Genomic DNA, 26619 nt, shown 5'->3' with positions numbered 1-26619 from the left:
GGTCAGAATTAATAGCACCATTTTGTTTTTGTTTTTACAATTGGAGGGACGAGTTTTATTACTTTTAAGAGGCAGTGTATGATTCAAACACTGCTAAAATAAACCTCCACCACTGCGTTCATTAACATAATTGTGCTCAAAGCAGCAGCAGAAATGCTGAACAAGCTCCAGTGCTCCTGTTGATCTGCACGAGCTTCCTGTGGGATTACAGATTACGTCCCAAAGAAGTCGAGCCAGATACACGCCACAACATAATCACCGTCCTACTTAACCTGCGGAGCACATCAGCAGGAAGACATGGAGCGTGCAGGTCGGCACACACCTGACCTCGCTTCAGTCACAATTTTTTTGTGGGTGTTAAAGGGAAACATCTGCAGAAAGCACAAGGAGGCCACGATTGTCCATGGAGAACCGTGCACTACACTACATACATGGCCAGGGTGTCTTTTTACATGCTTGTGTCCACGCCAGACTGCCAGGAATGTCACAATGCATGAACATAAACACATGCACATCAAGCGTACCAGTCAAAAGTGTGTTTCTACACCACAAAGAAGCTCAAATATACCATTTGTTGTTAGTTTTGCAACTAGTCCTGGATCACATGATCAGTTGTATTTGTTCTAGAGAGAAAAGGCTTGACCCTTACCCTTCTCTTGAGGCGTTCTCTCTCTCTCAGCGTGAGCGTGTCGGCTTTGGCAATTACAGGAACGATGTTGACTTTGCTGTGGATCGCCTTCATAAACTCAACATCTAGAGGCTTCAGGCTGGTAAAAACATCAAGCACACAAATCACATACAAAGCCTAAAAACTTTTACTTAGCAAGGATACATTAAATTGATCAAAATGTATAATGTTACAAAAGATTTATGCTGTTCTTTTGAAATTACCATTCATCAAAGATTATAATTCACAAAAATATGACGCAACACAACTGTTTATAGTAATTTATAATAATCAGAAATGTTTCTTGAGCAGCAAATCATCGTTTTAGAGTGACTTCTGAAGGATCATGTGACACTGAAGACTGGAGTAATGATGCTAAACATTCAGCTTTAATCAAAATGCAATGAATAAATTACATTTTAAAATATATTGAAGCAGTAAATAGTTACTTTGTATTGTAATAATATTTGAGAATATCATTTTTACCGTTTTTCAATCAAATAAAATGCTTATAAAATGCAAAAACATGACAAATAATCAGAGTAAAGATATGTTTGTACCAATCATTAATTTTCACCTATGATAATTATGTATGCATCTACCATTAAAATTCATCCTGAAATGATGTGATGGGCAAATATTTGTCGGCAATAAATGTTTATTTGGGACTGTTCGAAATCCTTCGATTTTTTTGTTGAGGTTTCAGGTGACCTAAGAATTTTTCTCAGAAGCTGCTGAAAATTAATTTTACACTTAGTCTGAAAGCATGTATGCAAAGCTTTTTTTATGATAATTCACATCATATTTGATGTAAACTTCAATTGTGATTCATGTTGCTGTAATTGAGGGCTAAAGCTAAGCCACTTTCTGCCGGAATAAAATGTTTTATTGACTGATGTTGAAAGGCAGAACATGTGCAGGTGTTTTACCCGTGTCCAAACGGAGAGATGAAGTAAAAGCAGCAGTGTACTCTGTTGTCAACGATGTGTCTGCGGTTCAGTCCGCTCTCATCGTGCAGGTATCGCTCAAACTGATTATCGATATACTGGATGATCGTCTTAAAGCTGGTGAAGAGAATAAAGCAGAGAGCAGAGAACGAGCTGAAAGTGAATACTCAGATATAAAAGCTTGTGATTGTATTAAACAAGCGCATTAAACAAACATGGGATATGGATCTCAGCAGAACAAAACCACAATCTAATCGCAGGATAGCAAGACGCATTTTAGAAATGGTGAACAAACACTTAGTCTAAATAAAGCTTATCAAAACGCTCCACAACATCATGTTTACAGGTTCTTGTTCAGCAATGACGCACCACATGAACCAGTGTTATTTTAGTATCACTGAAATGTTAATAAATATATATATAAATATTTAATAAATATATATATATATATTTATTGTAGGTCCGTACAATATATATATATGTAAAGGTTTAGTAATTTTGCTGTTTTTGTAGGTTTTTTTTTTTTTAAAAAGGGATAGTTCACTCAAAAATGATGTCATCAATTACTTACCCTCATGTCATTTCAAACCCGTAAGACTTTTGCACATCTTCAGAACACAAATTAAGGTAATTTTAATGAAATCTGACAGAAATCTGAAATTTGACACTTCAATTTCATAAATATATCGTAAAACTAATCCATATGAATTGAGCGGTTTAGTCCAAATTTTCTGAAGAGACTTGATCACTTTAGATGATTAACAGATTGAATTTAGGCTTTAAACTTGATCAGCGAACATAAACAAAAGCTCAACCGAACCTGCATAACACGAGAATGAACCTCATTGGTTCTCGGACCTCAAGCGAACATTCTAGAGCTTTCATTTACCATATCAGATGTGTGCATTGATTGATTAATGTTTATATGTGAATAAAAGCCTAAATTCAATCTGTTCATCATATAAAGTGATCGAGTCTCTTCAGAAAATTTGGACTAATTTTGAAGCATCAAATTGGTAGTTGCTTAGCCGTCAATGGAGGGACAAAAAGCTCTCAGATTTAATTTAAAATATCTTAATTTGTGTTCAGAAGATCAACGAAAGACTAATAGGTTTGGAATGACATGAAAGTGAGTAATTAAAGACATCATTTTCATTTTTGGGTGAACGATCTCTAATTTGTTTTGTTTTTCTTGTAAGTTACAAGTTGAACTAAATAAAAATTAGAACTGTTGCTTGGAAACTAGCTGAAATAAATACGTTTTTATATTTAATTCAGTTTCAGTTCACATTTATTTTAAGCAACAAAAATAATTTCATGGTTTAATTTAAGTTTTAGTTGACATGTACCAACTCTCAGTTCTCAGCACCAGATTCCCTTTTGCTCTAAAGTCTCCAGACTTATCTAAGCAGCACACGCTAAACCACTTCTGCTTCTGACGCAGATATGACCACAGCACTTCACTTTTCCAGATCTCAGCCTTGAGAACAGCCTCGCCGCCTTATCGAGAGGTGAAAGGAGGAAACATGACATGATAATAAAGGTAGGTAACGTTACGTGGATGGCATATTTTCATTAACCGCATTAGAAATCTGTGAGTAAGAGATGGGGAGGATATTGTTCTTTCAAACAGGACGTTCCCAGCATTCCTCAGCAAGGCTCAATGACCAACTTACAAACACAAGCCAACAGCTGCCGATAATCCACAATCAAGTGCCATAAAGTAAATAGTCTCTGCTATGTAGATACATGGACACATAACACTATTAAGTTAATAATCAGTTCAGTCTTCCATTCAGGAGGTCATAGTAATATGCAAGGTCTAATTTTATGGTAGATATCTGTAATAACACACAGCTATTTCAACTACCTAAAACAACACAATGCAAAACAACACAGCACTATTCCAAGTGCACACATTACATTAACTTTATGTTTTAGAAATAAATAAGTAGGGATGGGTCAAGATCTGCATTTTTTAGCAAGATCACTAATTTGCATGCCGTGCTTCAGCTGTCAGACAGTTTGCACACAAGAAACCTTCTCTACATACAGTACATCATTTAAAGCACTAGAAATTTCACATGAATTTTGCGTGTTTATAACATTTTATCACATAGATTTCACATCCAAAACCACATTTTCCATGTGTTTCACGTGACAACTTCAAATTGTCTTTCTTTAAAAGTGCTTGTGATTTTTATATTCACAATAAAAATGTTCTTAATTGGTTGTATAGTGTAATGACATTCAGAAGTGTGATTTCAGCGTTGAAATGATACGAAATGTGTCAGCTCCATAAAGTAATGCAAAAGCAATAAAATGTATTTTTGAACAGTTATATAATGCAATGCAGAATAGGTGTAGCAACAAGATACAAACACAAATGCCTGTTTACAGCAGGTGTGATGTGCTTCGCAAATATCCTGTTATTATCCACCACCCAGGGAAAATAATAATGCATGGAAAACGTCAAACTTAAAAGTAAATATATGGCTCAGAAGAAAGAAATTTCGCCTTCCACACCCATTGATAGTGGCTGGTCTCTACTAAAATGTTTCGTACCACATGTCATTCAGCAATCTAAACGAGGACACACCAGAAATGTTTTTCTTTAATATAAAGTTAATTATAATGACTGTTTGAATCATTTTTTATGACTGAAGATGTCCCCAGATGTCTCCAAAGAGAGGTTTGGTCAGACTCTTGTGATACATTCAGCCGAGTAAACACACACTGACCAGTCCTGGCTGTTGATGGCGTCTCCATATCCAGGCGTGTCCACTACAGTCAGTCTGAGCTTCACTCCCCTCTCCTCGATTTCCACAGTGGACGCTTCAATCTGAACCGTGCGCTCGATCTTCTCTACAAGTACAACAAAACCCCAATCAGAACAAAAAATGCGCATAAACATTTGAGGGGGCACATCACATTAAACATCATGATTTATTGATGCAACATAAAAAGTTATGAGAAACTCTGGGAGGAAGCCCTGGGCTACAGACGGGATTATTTTCTTGAAAATAACCTTTTCTCTACAAAGCTTTAATAGACAAGTGCTCAACAGAGGGATTTGAAATCCATTGAGCATCTAAATAAGAAATGGTTTGAATTCCAGAGTGAGAGAATATTTTATATTAGAATATTTCTTTCTACAAAGCAGCATTTGGGCACTTATGACACACTTAATTTTTTTTTTTAAATTATAACAAAATATCACATTATAAATTATATATTTTTTCAGAAAAATAAAAAAATAGATTAATAAAAAGACAAAATGTAACAAATATTTGTGAGCATTTTTATTTTATTTTATTTTATTAACCATGATGACTAATTTTTTTCTGCAGGTCTAACATTTAACATTTGAGGACAAAATGTACCAATTAGTCAAAGTTGGTGTCAAAATAGTGGAGACATGGCAAGTCAGTTATCAAAATAAAAAAGCCCCATGATATATTGAGTAATTACTGAACTAATAACCCAATGACTTGGTAGATCTAAATGTGCTTTGTCAGTCACAGAGAATGAAGGTGGATGCTGAATTTGCACAAATGTAAAACCAACCATTTTAGAGAAACATTATGTGATGATGATGAGCAATATGTCATGTTATCTTTACTCTATGCTACAGTATGAACCTATCCTATATAGACCATTTCAAAAGATGTAAACAACACTGGTCCAGAAGCACTTCCTGTTTCAGTTTTTTAACACTACATAAAAGCTGGGATAAAATACAACCAACAGAACATTTAAAACTGAATCAAAAAGTTAAACAAACATCTTTAAGATGTTTTCTTTACATGTGAAATAAAGAAAACAGTTACAAACTGAAACAGGAAGTGTTTCTGGACCAGTGTTGTTTACATCTTTTGAAATGGTCTATAAACTGCTATATTGTTTTTGCTGGTGGGATTCTCTATGATTGTTGAAATTTTGTGAAAGTTTGAAAAGTTTCTGCTCCTATAAAAGCCACAAGGGAGGAAATCAACCTTGTTATTTGCGATCTTCTGGAGAAATACCACACTACCCACAATCCTAAGCAAAATAGTGATGTCTCTGATTGCTCAAACTCGCAGTTACCATGGTGACATTTCCCACCCCCATTAGCAGCTTGGATCTGAAGTATAATATTTGTAGTTTATGTATTTATACCTTTGCCTTTTTGCTGTTAGGGTAAAATGTTATTTTGAGTAGGAAATTAATATTAAGAGGGAATGAAACATACATATGCCAGTTGTGCTGAAAAACGAAAGATATCGGACCGGACAACAAAAGAAAAGCTTCAGTGTAAGTGAAGTTTCCCTGTGTGAAAGGGCGAGGCTTTTTCCAACGTAAAACGCTGTTTAAATGTATATAGTTGTAATCAAATAAGGTTGGATTATTTCTATGTTGAGCTGTCTGTTTATGAAGCTGAAAGTGCATGCAATAAAATCATATACCAGTGATGCAAACCAACAGGAATCCTTGCTTTTATGCTCTGTTTATGTTTTATGTGTGTAGGGGCCCCATATTAGTTATTGAAACGGGCCCCCAGACGCTTAAGGCCGCAGCGAATAACCAGAATAATGACAACTGCATGTAAACGGGAGTGAAGAGTCACTGTCACATGCTTTTTGGGCCAAAAAATCTACAGAGAGTTTCTCAAGACTGCAAGGGATTATTTCGGTCTTGGACACAATATCCTGTAGAGTTAATAAAGACCTCAGGGGACCTGTGTGTGTGTTTACCTGCCGCTCCAGGTATATGGCGCTCTGGGTAGAGGTCAGTCAGGAAGAGGCTGTTGATGAGGGTTGATTTACCAAGACCAGACTCTCCTAAGATAACAAATAACACCCAGTTAAAAGCACAGTGTGTGTGTCTATCTGAATCCATGTCTGTGTTTATATGCCACGCACCTACAACCATCAGTGTAAACTCAAAGCCTTTCTTCACGGACTTCCTGTGCACCTGATTGGGCAGGTTGGCAAATCCCACATATCCTGCAGCATCCGGAAACTAGAAACACAGATGAACACGTTTAATACAGAAACAATTTACACTTAAAGGTAAAGTATACCGTTTTTATTAAAAACAACCTGCCAGGGACTAAATCTGGCTTATTTACATTTGGGCATTGTGTCCATATGTTCATTAATGTGCATTGTCCCTTATTAAATAAACAAATAAATAAATATGTTGATTTATTCAGCACCAAAATGATTTGTATATTAAAGTATTACAATAGTGACTGCAAAAATTATAGTAATGTTTTGAAAGCATGACAGAGTAAAAGCAATTGTTCAGGGAATCATCCTACAAGTAACTCTGATCATTAAATGGAGAAGTTAGGAACTATCCAAAACAATTACACACTTCAACGAGAGCAGGAGTGTCCGTCTTACCTTTCCTTTTTCTCCAGACTGCGACATGACGATCCTGCCTGACAACTAGACAAAGGAAAAAAACATTAAAATCAATTAATCAAAGGTCTTTTGGAAGTCTTGGTAGATTTCTCTTGAACTCGCTGTTCAGGAAAAGACATCGTAACAAGAGATCACCAGTCGATATGATCGATATATCTTGATGTATCAATATAACACTAAAAATGTTTTAAAATAATAAGAATACTTAATAATTAATAATAAACTAAATAATAATCACACAGAACATTTACTAAAAAAAAAAAAGAGAAAAAAAATCCTAAAAAATTCTAAACAAAACTTGAGGAAAATCATTCTAATGTCATTTTTTTTTAAAAAGCAGTGCATCATATTTTTATGGAAACCATGGGAAATTGTTTTTAAGGAACAAAAGAACAGCATTTGTTGGAAATAGAAATCTTTTGCAGCATTATAAATGTCTTTAGTGCCTCTTTTTCCAGCGGAATAGTATTAAATAATTTTTGAAAATATAAAATTACCTCAATTTTTTAAATGATAATAAATAAATAAATAAATAAATAAATAAATACTGGTATGGTCACTGATATATCTAGCATCTTAAATGCAATAGATTGCCAATCAAATAATCCTTCACATTCCAGTCAAATGAAACATTCACATTTTGGAGGCAATGCCAATAAAGCTCATAAATCTGATCTTCCTTCACACACTGTAACAGATCAGCATAAGATTGTGCTGATGATTTTGATGGGGAACAAACTGTTCTGGGGACGCTGGGAGTGTGTGTGTGTTAGACATGAAGAGGAGAGTGAATGGTGACCACAGGACAGGGAGGGAACAATACTGTTTATCTTTCATCTTCCTGGAAACGCTTTCCTACATTTCCACCACTCCCCATAAATGAGGGCTCTCTCTCTCTCTGACACACACACACACACACACACACACTTTGTGATTTAAGAGGTTTAGGTGAAAGTGTGTTTGATTCAGACACAGCCGTTCTGAAAGTCTTCACAGTGAAGGCCAAACAGCTGTAATACTGACGGATCGAGTTTTTCATTTTTATGAGTGTTTCTACTCCCAAGATCAGTGGAATAAATTATATTTTAAATTGTGATAATATTTCACAATATTACACTTTTACTGTGTTTTTGATTCGCCTTGGTGAGCATACTTCTTTTAAAAACATTTAAAACATTTTTGAACAGTAGTGTATGTGTTCATCATAATATTATGCCCTTTTACTACCGGTAAGTATTGATTGTTTTTTTCCCCCATATGTTTGAATTGACCTATGGCTAAGTCACGCCCCCCTCCACTCACTCGGACACACAGTCAACATTCGGGGACAGGCGTTATGGCCGCGGTCACATAGGAGACATTTCACAGGAGGCAATTGGTGATTTTTGGAGACAGAAATCACCAATTGCCTCCAATATATATTATATATCATCTCGAAGTCACCTAAAGGGCCTTAACTATGCATTTGGAGGGTTATATTAATAATTTTATTGTTGAGAAGGTCGATGAAAAGCTTGTACAGTTCAAAAATGTAAAGGTTACGGTGTAAACGTGATAAACCGCATATCATTGCCATCACCATTTTGTGCTACAGTATTTACATGAATCATTCAGCACAACATTGTTAACATTTGTTATTGCTAACGTTAGCCTAACGTTCAAATACATTGTTGACTTAAATTAGAACAGATGCAGACATCCTTGTTTAATTTATCCACGTTTAGTTGGTGTTGTGGTCTACCGCATAACTTAATCCAGAGCAGACTCTTATCTCGGTTGAGATGTGGCTTGGGAAAGGGTTAAAAAAATTCACACCGTCGCCCAGCCTCTCGGGAAACTAGTGTCAGAGTTGCATGTACCCTATGCACACTGTTTGACCATTTTAGCATCTATCGCTAAGTAAATGTTGCTATTTTAAAGGGATACTCCACTTTTTTTGGAAATAGGCTCATTTTACAACCCCCCCCCAGAGTTAAACAGTTGAGTTTATCAGTAACCAGACAGTTTCTGGTCTCATTGACTTCCATAGTAGGAAAAAAATATACTATGGAAGTCAATGAGAGCAGAAACTGTCTGGTTACTGATATTCTTCTAAATATCAGAAAATCGGCTGAATACATTCGAAAACGGTAAAACTCAACTGTTTAACTCTGGGGGAGTTGTAAAATGATCCTATTTCCAAAAAGGGGGAGTATCCCTTTAAAAAAACTGATTAAATGCAATGCATTTCAATGGATGTGGAAGCAGAGAATGCCCAAGTGTATTGGGTTAGCTGCGCACTGTGATTGGCTCATCGCGTTTGAGGGCGTGGCTCAGTCATAGGTCAATTGTTGCAGCTCCTCTCTTCCTAGTCTAGCCTAAATTTAGATTTGCTCTGAAAGTTAGTTTGGCAAAGAGCTCATTCAAGCCCATTTCCAATCCTCCGAAATCGCTGCACCAATCAGAAACGTTGGGGCGGGCTTTACACGACGACGACAGCGCAGGGATTTTGAAACAGATTTTGTAGCCTACATTACAAAGATGGATGCCGCCGTTCGAATCAGCTATCGCCTCAGTTTTAAGCGATTTGAACGTTTCCTTTTTGTTAAAAACCGAGCAAAGAACAACAGCCGGCTGCTGCTCTGCATACGTCATCTCCTTCATCGCTCTGATTGGTTTTAGGTCTACCTGCGACGTCCGTTGGTGACGCCCCTCTGGAAATGATTTGTCTATGACGCTTTGCCAGACCATAACTCAGTTACAACTGAGAATGGTGGTCTGGTTTTAACCAGGCAATTCCTAGTCTGTCAAAAAAACTCTGTTTGTTCCTGGATCTTTGAAGCCCCTTCTTCTCGAAAAACTCATTGAGCTCTGATTGGTCGGCTGGACTAATAACTAAATCAACCAGGCCCCGCCCCTTTATTCGTTTCCTGAATGAAAATGAGGCGTTTCAGGGAGTTCAGAAACAGTGACACTGATGGAGAATAACTCACTTTGGAGTGATTTGTGCAGTGTAACTTTGCAGAGCTTTTTAATGTTGAACAGGGAAAAAAGCTGTGAAATGTCACGAATATCTATTTTACACAATGTTTGATCATATTTAGATTTCATTAAAATTTTGTTCTAACCTAATTTATTACAAAACAAAGAAAAAAAGCACAAGCTATAATACTGACAGATCGAGTTCTTCATTTTTATAATCAACGTGTTTCGTCTCCCAAAGCGAGAAAATCAAGAGTCAAAAGTGTTTCTCTGGAATGCATGGAAACTAATTTAGGATAAATGTCAGATTGTGGGCGTAACGGTGCTGCCTTTTTAATAAATCACATTGCAATTCCCATTTTATCTCTCACACACACACACACACATACACACACACACACACACTCTGGGAGGTCTTGTTATTGCTGGCTGCTGGGAATTATAAAACAGTTGGGAAGGATAAACCAGTCTCAGATTAATAAAGTGGCCTCATTATCGCCACAGTGATTACAGAGAGCAGCTCCACGTGTGATTTTTGCATTAACATGCATTAAACTCCAAAACCAAGTGAAGATTTTATAAACACACAAGTTTTTTAGCTCAACCTCAAACATGAGCACAGTGGGTGACCAGACTTAAGAGATTTGCCATTTTTAAGATAAAATGGTTTTGAGGTTCTTAACAGAATTCCTGATGGAGCTTAGCAGATCGTAAGCTCGTGAGACATGTGACACAAACGCCACATATACAGTCAGATCAGGTTTGCTGATGGCTCGCCGGTCATAACCGAACTACCGTTCAAAGCGGCACTTGAGTTTATGAGTGAAACGCGCCGCCTCACGACCCCCGGCGTAATTCACTTCACCTCTGAAGAGCGGGTCTCCTCTGGCGTATTGATGGATGATTTTCAAGACAAAGGCCGGAATCGCTTTCAAACACTGACGGAAATAACACATCCATACAGGACAGGAATTGAGAGCAAGGGATGAGACGTGATAAAGGAAGAAAGAGGAGGGGTGAAAGGTTCAAGATGTAAATTAAGAGAAGAAAAGTCCTTTGATGACAGGGACACATAAAGCCAAGATAGCAGAGACAATCTTCAGTTTCTACAACTTAGCCGAGTAAAACGGTTCACTTTACTAGAAATATAGCAAGTGATTGGCCAGAGGAGCGTTTTACAAAAGGAACTATGGGTGCAAGTTACGTCATTACCAACAGAAAACACACTGTGCTTTTGGGAAACTGATTTCAAAATTATGGTCCAATAACTGTGGCCGATTATCTGATTAACAGAAGTGTGTCAATCCACCTACTGAGACCTACCGACAGCCTCCAATGCAAATAGAAATAGATAGGGATGCACCGATATGAACATTTTGGCCGATACCGATAACCGATAATTCTTTATTTTTGAAAACCGATAACCGATATATTAGCCGATAAATATAAATCCAAATTCGTGTAATTTGAGAGCCTGATTACAAAAACAAAAGCCTCATCAGTAAAAGCCACGTCCCAAACATGTTCAATTATAATTTTATGTAACCGATATGACATACTGAACCATTTTTCCTTTTTTAAAGTGATTCCAATCATAATTCTAGCAATTCAAAGCCATTGTGTTGAACAGTACAGTATGCATATGAAGAGTCTCAGCTGAAGGAGATAATACACTATTTATCGGCTTTAATATATCAGACAAATTCTTCTATTGGGCCGATAATGATAACATTAAAAATAAACCGATATCGGTCGATACCGATAAGGTGGCTGATATATCGTGCATCACTAGAAATAGAAAATATAAAAATGCAGTGATTTACTTTTGAACTTTCTTCAACAAAGAATCACAGAAAAACACCAGGTTCCACTAAAATATTATGAACCATTGTTTTCAACATAATGACAATCAGAAATATTTCCTGAACACCAAATCGTCATATTAGAGTGATTTCTGAAGGATCATAAGACTGAATGCTTTTCTGCATTCTCATTGGCGAGCAACAGATGCTCTCTTGTGCGATTGGATGAAAGTTTCCCTTCAGTCTTCAACACACACACACACACACCCCTCCTCTTGGCGTACCGCTATTGTTCCACTCCACTTATTCCCAGTCCAGGAGAAGTCCGTTAGTCAAAGCACAGAGGAGACGCAGCGAGCAGATGTGGTCCAGCTGATCAAAGCGCTTCAGTTTTTGCAATTGAAACTTTTGGATAGAGGTTTTTGGGAAGAAAAAAACCTTGAAACTTTGAATAAAAGACTTTAGTAGAAAAGAAAAAACAATCTTTGAAGAGGAAAGCAGCCTTCCCAGGAATTCCCAAAGTTCTAGAGCAGGTGCACAGATATATTTAGTAAAAGAGATGGCCTCCGCGGCTCTGGAGATCCTGGGTCTGATGCTGTGCGTCGTCGGCACGCTCTTGGAGATAGTCGTCTGCATGCTGCCCACCTGGAAGGTCACCGCCTTCATCGAGGCCAACATCGTGGTGGCGCTGACCATCTGGGAAGGGTTGTGGATGTCGTGCGCCGTGCAGAGCACCGGCCAGATACAGTGCAAGATCCACGACTCCATGCTCAATCTCAACCAAGACCTCCAAGCCGCGCGCGCGCTCACGGTCAGCTCGTCGGTGTTGTGCGTCATCGGGCTGATGGTGGTGATCGCCGGCACGCAGTGCACCAACTGCATCAAGGCGGAGAACGTGAAGGCACGGGTGGTTAACGTCGGAGGGGTCATCTATATCATCAGCGCCATAGTCATGCTCGTGCCCCTGTGCTGGATGGCCAACAGCATCATCTCCGACTTCTACAACCCGCAGGTGCCGGCGTCCATGAAGCGGGAGATCGGATCGGCTCTCTACATCGGCTGGGCGGCCACCGCGCTTCTGCTGCTCGGGGGAGGCATGCTCTGCTGCTCGTGCCCTGCAACCGCCAGAAACTCCGGCTACTCGGCACAATACGCGCCAAACAAAAGATCAACATCCAACGGGGACTATGACAAGAGGAATTACGTTTAGACGCTGTTTAACCCTCTGGTCATTTCTGACCAAAAAATTTTCTGTTTTGAAATTTTAAAAATCACAGCTTCATCGGAATGTTACGAAACTTGGTGACTTTTATGGCATTGGGTATGTGAACACAAAACAAAATTGAGGTCATGATCCGAGCAGGCTAAGTGGCCGTAAAAAAAAAAAATAGTCACACTTGTGCTCTTCGGTCAAAAATGACCGACCATAGGAAATAAATGGGAAATTGACAAAAACACAAAAACTTTGAGAATTTTTGTGTGTACAATCTACAAATCGGCCACGATGCAGTAAAAAAAAAGTGCTCAGCATTGAAGGGGTGACACTCTAAAACAGACATACCCACCCCTACACTTTTATAGACAAAAACAACAATAAATTGTGATTAAAGAAATCTGTTTTGAGTATTTAAAAATCACAGCTTCTTCAGAAAATTACAAAACTTGGTGACTTTTATGGCATTGGGTATGTGAACACACAAAAAAATTGAGGTCACGATTCGAGCAATTTAAGTGGTCGTAAAAAAATTAGGGCTGGGTAATAAATATCGATTTCTCGATATTAATCGATTCTCATTTTTATGAACCGATATCGATTCTTAAATCTCTCTCAATAATTGATTAGTCATCCTGTTTCATTTAAATGAATGGGACATTGTATCGCGGCTGCGTGCATTAAAAAAAAAAATAATAAAAAAAATAAAAATAAATAAATCCCAATAATCTTTGTCCTTTGTTACTATTGATATGAAACAAAGTCTCAATTTTCAAATTACGTCCATTTCCTTTAGAAATTCAAAAACATAAATAGCGTTTTGACGCTGTGGCGTGAGATCGCTCTGGCGCAGCTCAAGAGAAGCAGCAGCGCTGATCTCTCTTCCGGGATAATAATACCAGTCACAGCGCCAAATAAACATGAATGAGCATCTGAAAGTGTGTTAAAAGATAGAGTACAACTTATCGAAATCCGTATCATGTCACATTGATTCGCTCAATCAGCGTTTCAACCGTGGAAAGACGTCAGTTAAACAGCTTGTAATCAATGTCATGTATCGTCATATTTACCTCAGAAAAACCACATAAACTCGTTAGTCAGCAAGAAAAAATAACTCTAGAGAGGAACATTTTGCTAAATATATACACCATATTACATATGCATTATAATCTTAATGTTCTTCAATATTTAATGCATATTTGAATAAATCTGGCAAGTTTTTATGACAGCCACCATTTAAATGTTTATATTTCATATAATCTTCTTATTATAAAAATAAATAAAAGTGTAATTAAGTGTTTGTATAGCTACAAAACAGTTCATTATTACCTTCATATTAGGCTAATGAAGCCTATAGGCTACAACTAGACTCCCATAGTTTACAGCATTAGTTAAGAGATTTGATTCCCTTGAGAAAAATGGCCATTTATTGTAACTGATATCCAAAATAATCGATATTGAATCGAATCGTAATCGAAATCGAATCGAATTGCAAGCTTGTGAATCTAAATCGAATCGAATTGTGAAATTTGTCTCAATACCCAGCCCTAAAAAAAATGATTCACACTTTTGCTCTTCTGTCAAAAATGACCGACCCAATAGTAAATGAAAGGGAAATTGACAAAAAAACAAAAAATTCTCTGAATTTTTGTATGTACAATCTACAAATCGGCCATAATTCTAAAAAAAAGTACACCGCAGGTAAGGGGTGACACTCTACAACATCTAGAGTGCAAAACAGACAAACCCACCAACACACACACACATACAAACACACTTGTATACACATACACACCAATAAATTTTGATTACAAAAAGAATGTTTTGAATTTTTAAAAATCACAGCTTCATCGCAATGTTACGAAACTTGGTGACTTTTATGGCATTATGTGTGTGAACACTAGGGATAGGAATCGAGAACCGGTTCCACTCGAGAACAGGTGTTCTGTCGATTTTTGCTGCCTTGTCGAAAAATGCTACCATAGCGCGAATTGATCACAGAATGCCGATTAAAGTCGTATGAAATACAATTATAATACAATTCTAAGTTATGAGTAGCTACTGTATACTGTAGACTACTGTTTTTATTTTTAAAACGGTGTGAAAAGTAAAAATTATCATAAAATATTCATCTTTGACTTGTCAAAGTACACCTTTTCTCATAGTAACTGAAACTTTCAGTTATTCTTTTTCAGCGGGCTGACCGTACAAAATATTCATATGGTAGTTAGCATTTTTAAAGGGAAATTATACATTATAACAGGAAAATGTACCTTTTGTTAAAAAAAAAAAAAAAAAACTGTGAGTCTGCATATGCGCATAACCGGTAAGTAGCAAATCTCGATGGCTAGCATGAATCGTCAGAACAAGTTTTACGATCCATCGATATTGTATGCCGTCGACGTTAATGATTCCTCTTATCGATGCTCCTGCTCTGACTCAACCACAAGAGAGAGAGAGAGAGAGAGAGAGAGAGAGAGAGAGAGAGAGAGAGAGAGAGAGAGAGAGAGAGAGAGAGAGAGAGAGAGAGAGAGAGAGAAAGAAATTGACGTCATTGCGGTGTTGGAGGTCGTGCACAAGGGTCCGCAAGACCCCATGGGCTATATGCACGCATAAATTCCGCATTTGACGCAAGGATGCTCGTCCATTTCCGGTTGTGGAGATTAAAGCGGAGGAAAACCGAGGAAAACAGGATTATGGCAGAGTCTTCAAAATTTACTATCCTCCAGTCTTTGAAATGAAACGTACATACGTTTAGATGTAATTTTATATATAGTTATATTTATTTAATATAATTTTCAAAAGAAGCATAAACACAACGAGGGGTGTCTGTTTTATCTGTTTTTGTGACTAACGTTTCTTTAGTATAACCATGGAGTATAAAATTCAATATAAATTCTCGGTATTGCATTGGACTCTACGATCGGCGGAAGTTATCGAGCATCCTACATCTTCATCGGAAATACCGCCGTGCATAGACCCCATTGCGCCTGGCGGTGTGCAAGGCACTTTTTGTAACTTTGCGCGCGGCGCCGCATCCGAAGATGGACGACTACAAGCCGAATCTGGCCGAACTATACACAGAGACATTTGCATTGATGGGTGACCATAACATCTCATTTTGTGAACAGTAACACATTTGCATTAAGCACATAGTTTGCACTTGTCTAAAGTAATTGGTTACATCTACAAAATAAGCCTGCAATAGCAGAATTAAGCCCTGCTGGTAAAATTAAGGTTTAAACACTCTCCAATATGGCTTCAGTTGTTAAACTAGTTTACATGCAGTGTAAGTAGGCTACGATAAACCTACTGCATTTACTCTTTTATGAATTAGCAATTACTAAACTACTAATAAACGGCAAAGTACTTCTTCACTGCTGATTCCTGGTGGTTTAGACTAGAATTACTCCGAGTTCGCCCCCTGTCGTTTCACAGAATAGCACAACGGCGAGCGCGTCAATAATGCCTCGTCCGTTTGGAGAGGTGCGCGCGCAGGCAGCGGAGACTCGCGCTCTTGCGGACGCGTCGAGTATAGACCATTTCACAATATGTAAACAACACTGGTCCAGAAGCACTTCCTGTTTCAGTTTTTTAAAACTACATAAAAGCTGGGATAAAATACAACCAACAGAACATTTAAAACTGAATCAAAAAGTTAAACAAACAACTTTAAGATGTTTTCTTTACATGTGAAATAAAGAAAACAGTTACAAACTGAAACAGGAAGTGCTTCTGGACCAGTGTTGTTTACATCTTGTGAAATGGTCTATAAACAAAGAGTATAGAAGAACAAGAGGCGAAACTCTGATGTTTTTTTGGTAACCGCCACTAGATGGCGCTTCGGTAGCGCGGCCGCAATATCGTGGTGAAAATTCCAACTGGAGTTACTGGACAACAGCACAGATAACAGTTTTTTGAGGTAGTTTTTTCTTGCATTCGTGAGTATTTCCATTGTATGCAACTTTACACTTTTACTACTATTATTAGTTACCAACTCCACTAGGCCTGAAATATATTTTGGACGTTTTAATCCCCTGGTACAAACATGATGATCATTGATGAGCTGTGTCCGTTATCCTATAACTAATTGCCACTTTTGTTTGTTTACATGGTCTTGCGTCATTAATATAAGATAGGCTAGTACTGCAAAAAAAAAAAAAAAAAACTGTTTACTGTTCTATTGCTGTTATATATTTATTGTCAAACATTTGTAACATTTTAGTAAAACATTTATTTGCTGAATTTATTTCATTGATAACTTATTTTTGTAACTAACGTTATGTGTACCTCCCGGGAAACGGTCTATGTTATTATAACTTTATGAACTGATATCACTTTCTTACCTATCACACTTAATGTGGAGAGTAATATAATAAATCCTCAAACTTCCCTGTCTCAAGTTATATGGGGGTAAAAGCCCGGTTAAGTAGCAACTTCTTTTTTAACTGCAATAAAGTTAACTGTTGTGAGTTAACGTATACGTTCTTTGGTATAAACAAGGCTTCAGGCTTCACCGTCTCAAAACTAAGCGCTGTCTTACTCTCACTCTCTCCCTCGCACATATTAATCAAAATAATCGACACGATGGTAAGGTCAGGAGACTAAAGTTTCATGTGGAGCATTCGGAGATTTGTTTTTTCCAGAATTACCGCTGGCCGTGAATTGTGCTAAAATAGGCCTACGTTGCCTCATTATCTTCTCTGAAACGCTTTTTTTTTCTTCTTCTTCTTTCTAAATCCATACTCTGTATTGATCTAAATGGAAGTGTCTTACAGTTTTTGTATGTTCCCTGTCTTGTTCTGTACATAATGCAAAAAAAAAAAAAAAAATCTTCTCTGAAACGCGTTCCGCACATTCAACTGACATAAACCACACTTCAAATAAACGAAAAAAACGATCCAGTGATGAAATGTTTTCTTTGACACACATCTTGTGGGATGTCCCAACCGCCGGGATAATCACAAAACGCGCACACGTCCGATGATGACACGATCAATTCGCGAACTTATGACTCATTTGAACCGATTCGTTTTAATGAATGGTTAAAACAACTGAACTGATCTTCCAACACTGAACTCACGGGACTTATAATTGGTGAATAACTAATCGTAACACTTTTCAATAAGGTTCCATTTATTACATAAATAACATAAAAAGTACAGTTTGCTTAGTCAAGTGTAAGGTTTAAAACAAATAAAACCACTTGTTTCCCCCCCCCCCCCCTGCATCCTGCTTATTATAAATTGGGGATTTCCTTTTACATCCACTTCTATTTAGGTTCAAGGTTATTTTAACAAAACACGAGCCAAAAGATATCGTTTTGATGAATACAAGCTGTGTGAAGTTTTTTGTTTTTTTACTGAAACAACATATGACTTCAGCTTAAAAAATTACATTCAAATACAGTCTTATAAATGCTCTCTGAGACCCGACAAAATGTGTTTTGGACTAGTGTTTGGATTTTGTTTTAGCATCATCACTGTCGTTCCTAAAAGGATAGTTCACCCAAAAATGAAAATGCTGTCATTAATTACTAACCCTCATGTTGTTCCAAACCTGCAAGACTTTCTTTCATCTTTAGAATACAAATGAAAATATTTTTAATGAAATCTGAGCGATTACTGTCCCTCCATTGACAGCTACACACACAACTACCAATTTTATGCTTTAAAATGTTCATAAAGAGATCGTTAAACTAATCAGTTTAGAGAGACGTGATCGCTTTATATAATGAACATACTGAAGGCTTTTAATCACATTTAAACATCCATCAACTCACACATAAGTTGTGGTAAACAGAAGTGTTACGCGGCACGTTTGAACTTCTGCAAGAACCAATGAGGTTTGTTCTCGGCATCAAGCAGGTTTGTTTGTGGTTCCGTTTATGTTCATTGATCAATGTTATGTGAAAAAAGACTTTTCATCAAAATGATCGAGTCTCTTCAGAAAGTTTGGTCAAGACCGCTCAATTAATTTGGATTAGTTTTATGATCTCTTTATGAACTTGTCAAGGTGGTAGTTGCGTAGCTGTCAATGGAGGTACAGAAATCTCTCAGATTTCATCAAAAAGATCTTCATTTGTTTTCCAAAGATGAACGAAACGACATGAGGGTGAGTTATAAATGACAGAATTTTCATTTTTGGGTGAACTATCCCTTTAATACATTCAAAATATATTCCTTCTTTAGTTTGCTAATTTTATCGCCACATTTAGCACATTTATATGTACGAATATATATATATATATATATATATATAATTGCATAATAGTAATATTGATCATCAATCACATATTTAATATCGAATTAAAATCACTATTATATTTACTGGATTATTAGAACATTCTAATGTCTATCACATATCAACATTAACATTAACACACAAAATGTGTGGAATGCATTTTATCAGAAATACTAAAATAACTAATAAACTGAAATGTTGGCTGCCGGGAGGACATGTTAAAAAGTGAGGAGGTTTGTTCCAGGCAGAGAACGTGCTATTATAAAACTTGGAAATGTGCTGTCAAACTCTGGCCACCATCTCCTCGACTCCCCCAAAGCCCAAACCCTCTCGAAATTCACATGATGCCAAATTCCAAAGTAATTTAAAATGAAACCAGATAATATAGCACCCCATTTGAAGTGAAAACACCTCCTCTCGTCCACACCCTTTTTGATAAAATGTTCTTAATTCACAGCACGTAACGCATCTAAAACTGACACGCCCGCACTAAAATAAAACATACGTGTGTCATCTTACAGTTTTAAGGAGAGAAACCATGTATCGAGAAACACAACTGTATTATTTGATGAAACTTCATTTGAAATGTAACTTTTGACATGCAACAGTTAACGTTACTGAAGCCGCTAAGGAACTGACTGACACATACATAAAGTCTTGGCTGATTAATCACTTCCGGACACAAATGCGAAACTTTGACTTACTTTTTTAGAAGCTAGAAGCCCTTACCTGTTATAAACGCGTGATAAAACACAAAAACCTGGAGTTTTTCCACCTCCCTTGTTTTCTTTCTTCCAGCAGGCCAATCCAGGGAATCCGGAAACCGTTGCTACAATTCCGCCCTTATCCCATAATGCCTATTTTGTGATGGAGACAGAGTGCAACGGAAGCCATTACGGCTCAAGGACGGTCAACAGAGCGGCGAATAAGAGCCAAGATGGCGGAGACAGGTCACAGTTTCTAAGAGCGGGCTGTTTCCAGTGCTTTCAGCGAACATGTCTAAACACGAATAGGATTTGAGACAACATATTGTATTAATGAAATTTAAATGAGATATAACTTTTTAAAATATTTTCATCATATATATATATATTTTTAGATTTGTTTTGATGCAAGCGTGTAGCCTGTTGACAGCAGCGCGAGAGAAAGCAAGGCTGTGAGGGACAGACATTTCTTCAATGGGCTGTACTGTTATTTAATGTTTTTAGATTGTTCTGCACATGAAACACTTAATATCTTTCCAAGAATTTTCAGTTGACAAAAAACCTCCTGACAATAAGCTTTGGAAAAATTGTAAGTAGCCTAATCCTCTTGGCTTTATAGCTTACAGCAGATGCCATTGAAAACACGGCAAGTCTATCTATCCCTCGCGGTCACACAGCCCCACTTATGATAGGCGTCCTGTCATGGCGCTTCTCTTAATAAGCTTTATATTTAAAGAAGAAAAAACACCTGTTGAAAAACTGTTTTATTCGTTTAAAGACCCCCCTCTTAGACTTTCACACACAAATGCACAGCATTTCTGCATTCTCATTGGCGAGCAACAGATGCTCTCTTGTGCGATTGGATGAAAGTTTCCCTTCAGTCTTCAACACACACACCCCTCCTCTTGGCGTACCGCTATTATTCCACTCCACTTATTCCCAGTCCAGGAGAAGTCCGTTAGTCAAAGCACACAGGAGACGCAGCGAGGAGATGTGGTCCAGCTGATCAAAGCGCTTCAGTTTTTGCGATTGAAACTTTTGGTTAGAGGTTTTTTGGGAAGAAAAAACTTTGAAACTTTGGATAAAAGACTTTAGTAGAAAAGAAAAACAGACTTTGGAGAGGAAAGCAGCCTTCCCAGGCATTCCCAAAGTTCTAGAGCAGGTGCACAGATATATTTACGCACTACAAGGAGTAAAAGAGATGGCCTCCGCGGCTCTGGAGATCCTAGGTCTGATGCTGTGCGTCTTCGGCACGCTCTTGGAGATGGTCGTCTGCGGGCTGCCCACCTGGAAGGTCACCGCCTTCATCGAGGCCAACATCGTGGTGGCGCAGACCATCTGGGAAGGGTTGTGGATGTCGTGCGCCGTGCAGAGCACCGGCCAGATGCAGTGCAAGATCCACGACTCCATGCTCAATCTCAACCAAGACCTCCAAGCCGCGCGCGCGCTCACGGTCATCTCGTCGGTGTTGTGCGTCATCGGGCTGATGGTGGTGATCGCCGGCGCGCAGTGCACCAACTGCATCAAGGCGGAGAACGTGAAGGCACGGGTGGTTAACGTCGGAGGGGTCATCTATATCATCAGTGCCATATTCATGCTCGTGCCCCTGTGCTGGATGGCCAACAGCATCATCTCCGACTTCTACAACCCGCAGGTGCCGGCGTCCCAGAAGCGGGAGATCGGAGCGGCTCTCTACATCGGCTGGGCGGCCACCGCGCTTCTGCTGCTCGGGGGAGGCATGCTCTGCTGCTCGTGCCCTTCAACCACCAGAAACTCCGGCTACTCGACACAATACGCGCCAAACAAAAGATCAACATCCAACGGGGACTATGACAAGAATAATTACGTTTAGACGCTGTTTAAAATGATTTTACAGTAACGCTACATAAAAAAGTTATTGTGTGTTGCACCACCTGCAGATGTTTCGGTTCTCTTGTAAAACTTAAGACTGATTTTCTACCTTGGACTACTGATTGGATCAATTTGTTTTATTTAACATGACGTCTTTTGTGGATATTCGTTTCTGAAAGGTGAACCTTTTTTAATAACTTTAGTAACAAACATTATGCAAAGCTTAACGGGTCATTAAAATAGCCTTCATTCAATGTCCTGAAACATTCATTTGGCTAAATATTTTCATGTTTTAATGCATGATCTGTTAAACAGTATATCATTTGATATAAAATTGATTTAATCCTTTTATAATTGTTTTCAGGAACATTATGTTGCTGATAATAAGCTGATCATGTACTTTAATGTGCATAAACTATAGGCCTAATGTTTGTTTTCACTCTGAAGTTATTATAAAATGTTGCCTCTTTGTTAAAAATGCAAATAATCGGACAAAATATCTGTTTTAGGTACCTGGAAAAGTTTGTAAAAGGCTAAAAGCATTAAGTTATCTGAGCTGATCAAAGATGTTTACCGATGTGTTCAATGTGCTGAGGACGTGATGTTATTAATGTGTAAATCTAGAGGAATCTGCTTTGGCACATATGCTGAGACTCTTCAACAGGAGGAATGGCAGCCAGGACAAACAGCTGGAAAAATGAAGCAATTCCTGACTGATCTGTAACTCTCAGCTCAACCGTCTACACTGTGGCTCAGTGTCATGAGCTGAACAAGGCTACACGAGAGATAAAGTCAAGAAGGATCTACGCTCTCTTTGGAAAATATCTGTTTTTTTTTTTGTTTTTTTTTTTGGGATTGTCTTGCCAGTATATAGTGCCTTGCTGTATGCAAACCTTCATGGATCATGTTCCTTGAACATAAGACCTCTACATTCAGTTTATTCAGCTCATCTGAAATGGTTATTTTTTGTAACTTTTTTTTATTGTGTATGAATGAATGTTCTTTGGAATAAACATTTACAGTTTTGACACAAATATGAATCTATGTGTTTTTGTTTAATGCCTCTGATAAAGTACAAAGCAAATACGCTGATAACATCAGATTGCAAAAAAACATTGACATGTCTAATTTAACTTTCATTCAACCATGTTTGATTTAACACCCTACATCTTCTGTGATTTCTGATATTAGTTTTAATGCTAAAAGTCATAAATGCTTACAGTATATTTAACATTAAAGATATAGTTCACCCTCGTGTCATTTCCAAGCTCGTAAGATTTCTGTTCATCCTCAGAACACAAATGAAGATCTTTTTAATACAATTTGAGAGATTGACAGCATAAAGAGATCGTAAAACTAATCCATATGAATGAAGCGTTTTGGTCCAAATTTTCTGAAGAGACTCGATCGCTTTGTATGATGATTGAATTTAGTCTTTTATTCACATTTAAACATTCATCATTGAACATAAACAGAAGCTCAACTGAACCTGCTTGATGCGCGAGCACAACCCTCGTGCGGAAGCTCAAACGTGATGCGTAACATGAGAATGAACCTCATTGGTTCTTGCTGAAGCTCAAACGTGATGCGTAACATGAGAATGAACCTCATTGGTTCTTGCTGAAGCTCAAACGTGATGCGTTACACAAGAATGAACCTCATTGGTTCTTGCTGAAGCTCAAACGTGATGCGTTACACGAGAATGAACCTCATTGGTTCTCGCTGAAGCTCAAACGTGATGCGTAACATGAGAATGAACCTCATTGGTTCTTGCTGAGGCTCAAACGTGATGCGTTACACAAGAACGAACCTCATTGGTTCTTGCTGAAGCTCAAACGTGATGCGTTACACAAGAACGAACCTCATTGGTTCTTACTGAAGCTCAAATGTGATGCGTTACAATAGAATGAACCTCATTGGTTCTTACTGAAGCTCAAACGTGATGTGTTACACGAGAATGAACCTCATTGGTTCTCTTACTGAAGCTCAAACGTGATGTGTTACAATAGAATGAACCTCATTGGTTCTCGCTGAATCTCAAAAGTGATGCATACCACGAGATTGAACCTCATTGGTTCTTGCGGAAACTCAAAAGTGCTGTGGCCAATTTATACTTCTGCGTAGGGTGCACGCAGTAGGTACGGCGTAGCATACGCAGAGACGCGTCCCATACCGCGTACCCTTCGCCGTAGCCTGACGCGCACCTCCTCAAAAATGTAACTACACGTCGCGGCGACGCGGACCGCAAGATCTGTGATTGGTCGGCTTGGTAGCATCGCATTTCCTCCTACACATTTCCGCACGTACCTTCTCACGCATTTACACACGTACCATCTCCTCCGACGTCTTCTCTCATTTCTGCCTTTCAGTTTTAGTAATTTCACTAAAATTAACTGTTTTTCCACCCCAATAAGCTCCAACTCCAACATGATCCGCTCTCTTTCAGGCTTGTAATAACCTAGCCGCAACTCGGGGAATGTAAACAGTGGAACATTAAAACCCTCCGCCGCCAACTAGCGTTTCGGAGCAGTACTGCAGAGCAACCAAGACCTGAACGCAGAAGTATAAATGCTCACAAGCGTCGCCTACGTGCGTAGCCAACGGCGTACACTACAGGCCAATTTATACTTCTGCGTCGAGGGTACGCCGTAGTATACGGCGTTGGCTTCGCACGTAGGCGACGCCGTTGTGAGCATTTATACTTCTGCGTTCAAGTATTGGTTGCTCTGCAGTACTGCTCCGAAACGCTAGGAGGCGGCGGAGGGTTTTAATGTTCCACTGTGTTTATATTCCTCGCGGCTAGGTTACTACAAGCAATAGCGACTGAAAGAGAGTGGATAATGTTGGAGTTGGAGCTTATTGGGGTGGAAAAACAGTTCATTTTAGTGAAATTACTAAAACTGAAAGGCAGAAATGAGAGAAGACGTCGGAGAAGATAGTACGTGTGTAAATGCGTGAGAAGGTACGTGCGGAAATGCGTATGAGGAAATACGATGCTACCAAGCCGACCAATCACCGATCTTGCGGTCCGCGTCGTCGCGACGTGTAGTTACATTTTTGAAGAGGTGCGCGTCAGGCAACGCGGAAGTGTACGCGGTATGGGACGCGTCTGTGCGTATGGTACGCCGTACCTACTGCGCGCACCCTACGCAGAAGTATAAATTGGCCTTACGGCGTACCCTCGACGCAGAAGTATAAATTGGAACGCGAAAATTCATACGTATACGTTTTACGATCTCTTTATGAACTTTTTAAAGTGTCAAAGTGGTAGTTGCGTACTTCAGATTTCATAAAAAAAAATCTTAATTTGTGTTCTGAAGACAAACAAAAGTTTTACGGGTTTGAAACGATTATAATTAATGACAGAATTTTAATTTTTTGGTGAACTACTCCTTTAAAGTTAATGATGGTTCTCACCAATTCATTAAAACGACACTGTGAATATGGGAAGTATTTGACAGAGTAGGCCTACCTTAGAACCGAGCGGTTAGAAAATGAAAAACTGTGTACAGTCAGTTGTGAAGTATAAGTGCAAATGGTTCTCCAAAACCTTGTTTCTGAAGGCTTAGCTGGTCATATGGCCACTCAATATTGCAAAAACACGTCAGTCACACTTAAGAGTGTGCGGCAGGACTGCATGACCTGATTTTACTGGTTAGTACCAGTATAGAAGTGCACTAGCACAAAAAAACACATGCTCAGAAAGTTTGGAACAACCGACTGTTTACACTCTAAAAAATGCTGGGTTGTTTTAACCCAATTTTGGGTCAAATATGGACAAACCCAATTGTTGGATTAAAAAATGCAATTTATAAATTTACCCCAACAGCTGGGTTTGTCCATATTTGACCCAAAATTGGGTTGAAACAACCCAGCATTTTTTAGAGTGTACATTCTGGATTCAACAACAACTTTTGTTCTGTTCACACATTCAGGCCATTTGACTTATTTGCCATGCCTTATAGTTACTATAGTAACTTGCAACATGTAACAATGACACTAAGATAAAGCGTTACTGTATTTATTCAAATCAATCTTACTTTTAGAACACTCGAAACAATGCTGGGTTGATTTAACCCAGAATTGGGTAAAATATGGACCAACCCAAATGTTGGGTTAAAAATGTCATTTAAATTTTTTTTAATTAATTACATTTTTAACCCAAATTTGGCTTTGTCCATATTTGTCCCAAATTTGGGTTGAAATAACCCAGCATTTTTTAGAGTGAAGATTGTACTTTTAGAATATAATCTTCCTATAAAAATGTAATTTATTTCATTTTTTTTTTTAATATGGCTTGAACAAAACTAGTTCATTTAGTTGTTGCCACGGTCATTTTTTTGGGTTACTGGACATAAAATTGTAGAGCGGCGCTAACTCTTTCTGTAGTTTATGGGTTTGTTAACAGCACTGCGTCCCCCGACCCTCCTCTCTCAGTCGACACAATAGAGAGCCTGTATGAATATCCACACCAGTTCTTTCAGCCGGCATTGTGGGATTGTTAGTTCCAGTCACCCTTTGGAAGCCGAGGAGGTTACGAGGCTGAGTAACGAGCGAGTGTGTGTGTTTTGGGTGGGGAGTTGAGGAGGGCACTCGGGGGAGGTGCCCAGACTTTTTAAAAGGACCTTCCATCCATAATGAAGAGAGGCACATGGGGGCAGCTACGACGTCATTAAAGAATCTTCGTCATGGCAACCGCAAAAGAACCTGCTGTTGCCTGGTGACAGGACCCCATAACGTGGCCATATGGATGAGGACAATGGGAGACCCGTCGGCAGACATTCCAAGACACGGATGGGGAAGAGAGAGAGAGAGAGAGAGAG

General features: G+C 38.4%; 3 protein-coding genes across 4 annotated transcripts in view; 2 read left to right on the top strand and 1 right to left on the bottom strand.

Moving 5' to 3' along the window:
* LOC120481212 (septin-2) overlaps positions 1-20126 on the bottom strand; it is a 42469-nt gene extending 22343 nt beyond the window's left edge. The window contains exons 1-7 of one of the 2 annotated variants that reach the window (XM_039674717.2): positions 19971-20126; positions 7002-7046; positions 6516-6615; positions 6348-6434; positions 4356-4479; positions 1597-1731; positions 650-767 (exon numbers count right to left, since the gene is read on the bottom strand). In XM_039674717.2, coding sequence (XP_039530651.1) covers positions 650-767; positions 1597-1731; positions 4356-4479; positions 6348-6434; positions 6516-6615; positions 7002-7028 — 591 coding nt within the window. In that variant the 5' untranslated portion in view covers positions 7029-7046; positions 19971-20126. The remainder of the gene's footprint in view (positions 1-649; positions 768-1596; positions 1732-4355; positions 4480-6347; positions 6435-6515; positions 6616-7001; positions 7047-19970) is intronic. The other variant, XM_039674725.2, reaches the window with a different exon arrangement.
* LOC120481274 (claudin-9-like) lies at positions 12076-14818 on the top strand. Its single transcript, XM_039674855.2, has one exon. It carries the CDS (start codon positions 12345-12347, stop codon positions 12993-12995), a length of 651 nt encoding a protein of 216 aa, XP_039530789.2. The 5' UTR covers positions 12076-12344; the 3' UTR covers positions 12996-14818.
* Positions 20127-20870: 744 nt separating the features above from the next.
* LOC120481266 (claudin-4) lies at positions 20871-22831 on the top strand. Its single transcript, XM_039674843.2, has one exon. It carries the CDS (start codon positions 21147-21149, stop codon positions 21795-21797), a length of 651 nt encoding a protein of 216 aa, XP_039530777.2. The 5' UTR covers positions 20871-21146; the 3' UTR covers positions 21798-22831.
* Positions 22832-26619: the final 3788 nt, after the last annotated feature.

Source organism: Pimephales promelas, chromosome 14, assembly GCF_988280905.1.
Source record: "Pimephales promelas chromosome 14, fPimPro1.hap1.1, whole genome shotgun sequence".
NCBI lineage: Eukaryota > Metazoa > Chordata > Actinopteri > Cypriniformes > Leuciscidae > Pimephales > Pimephales promelas.
This window is presented reverse-complemented; position numbering and strand designations above follow the sequence as displayed.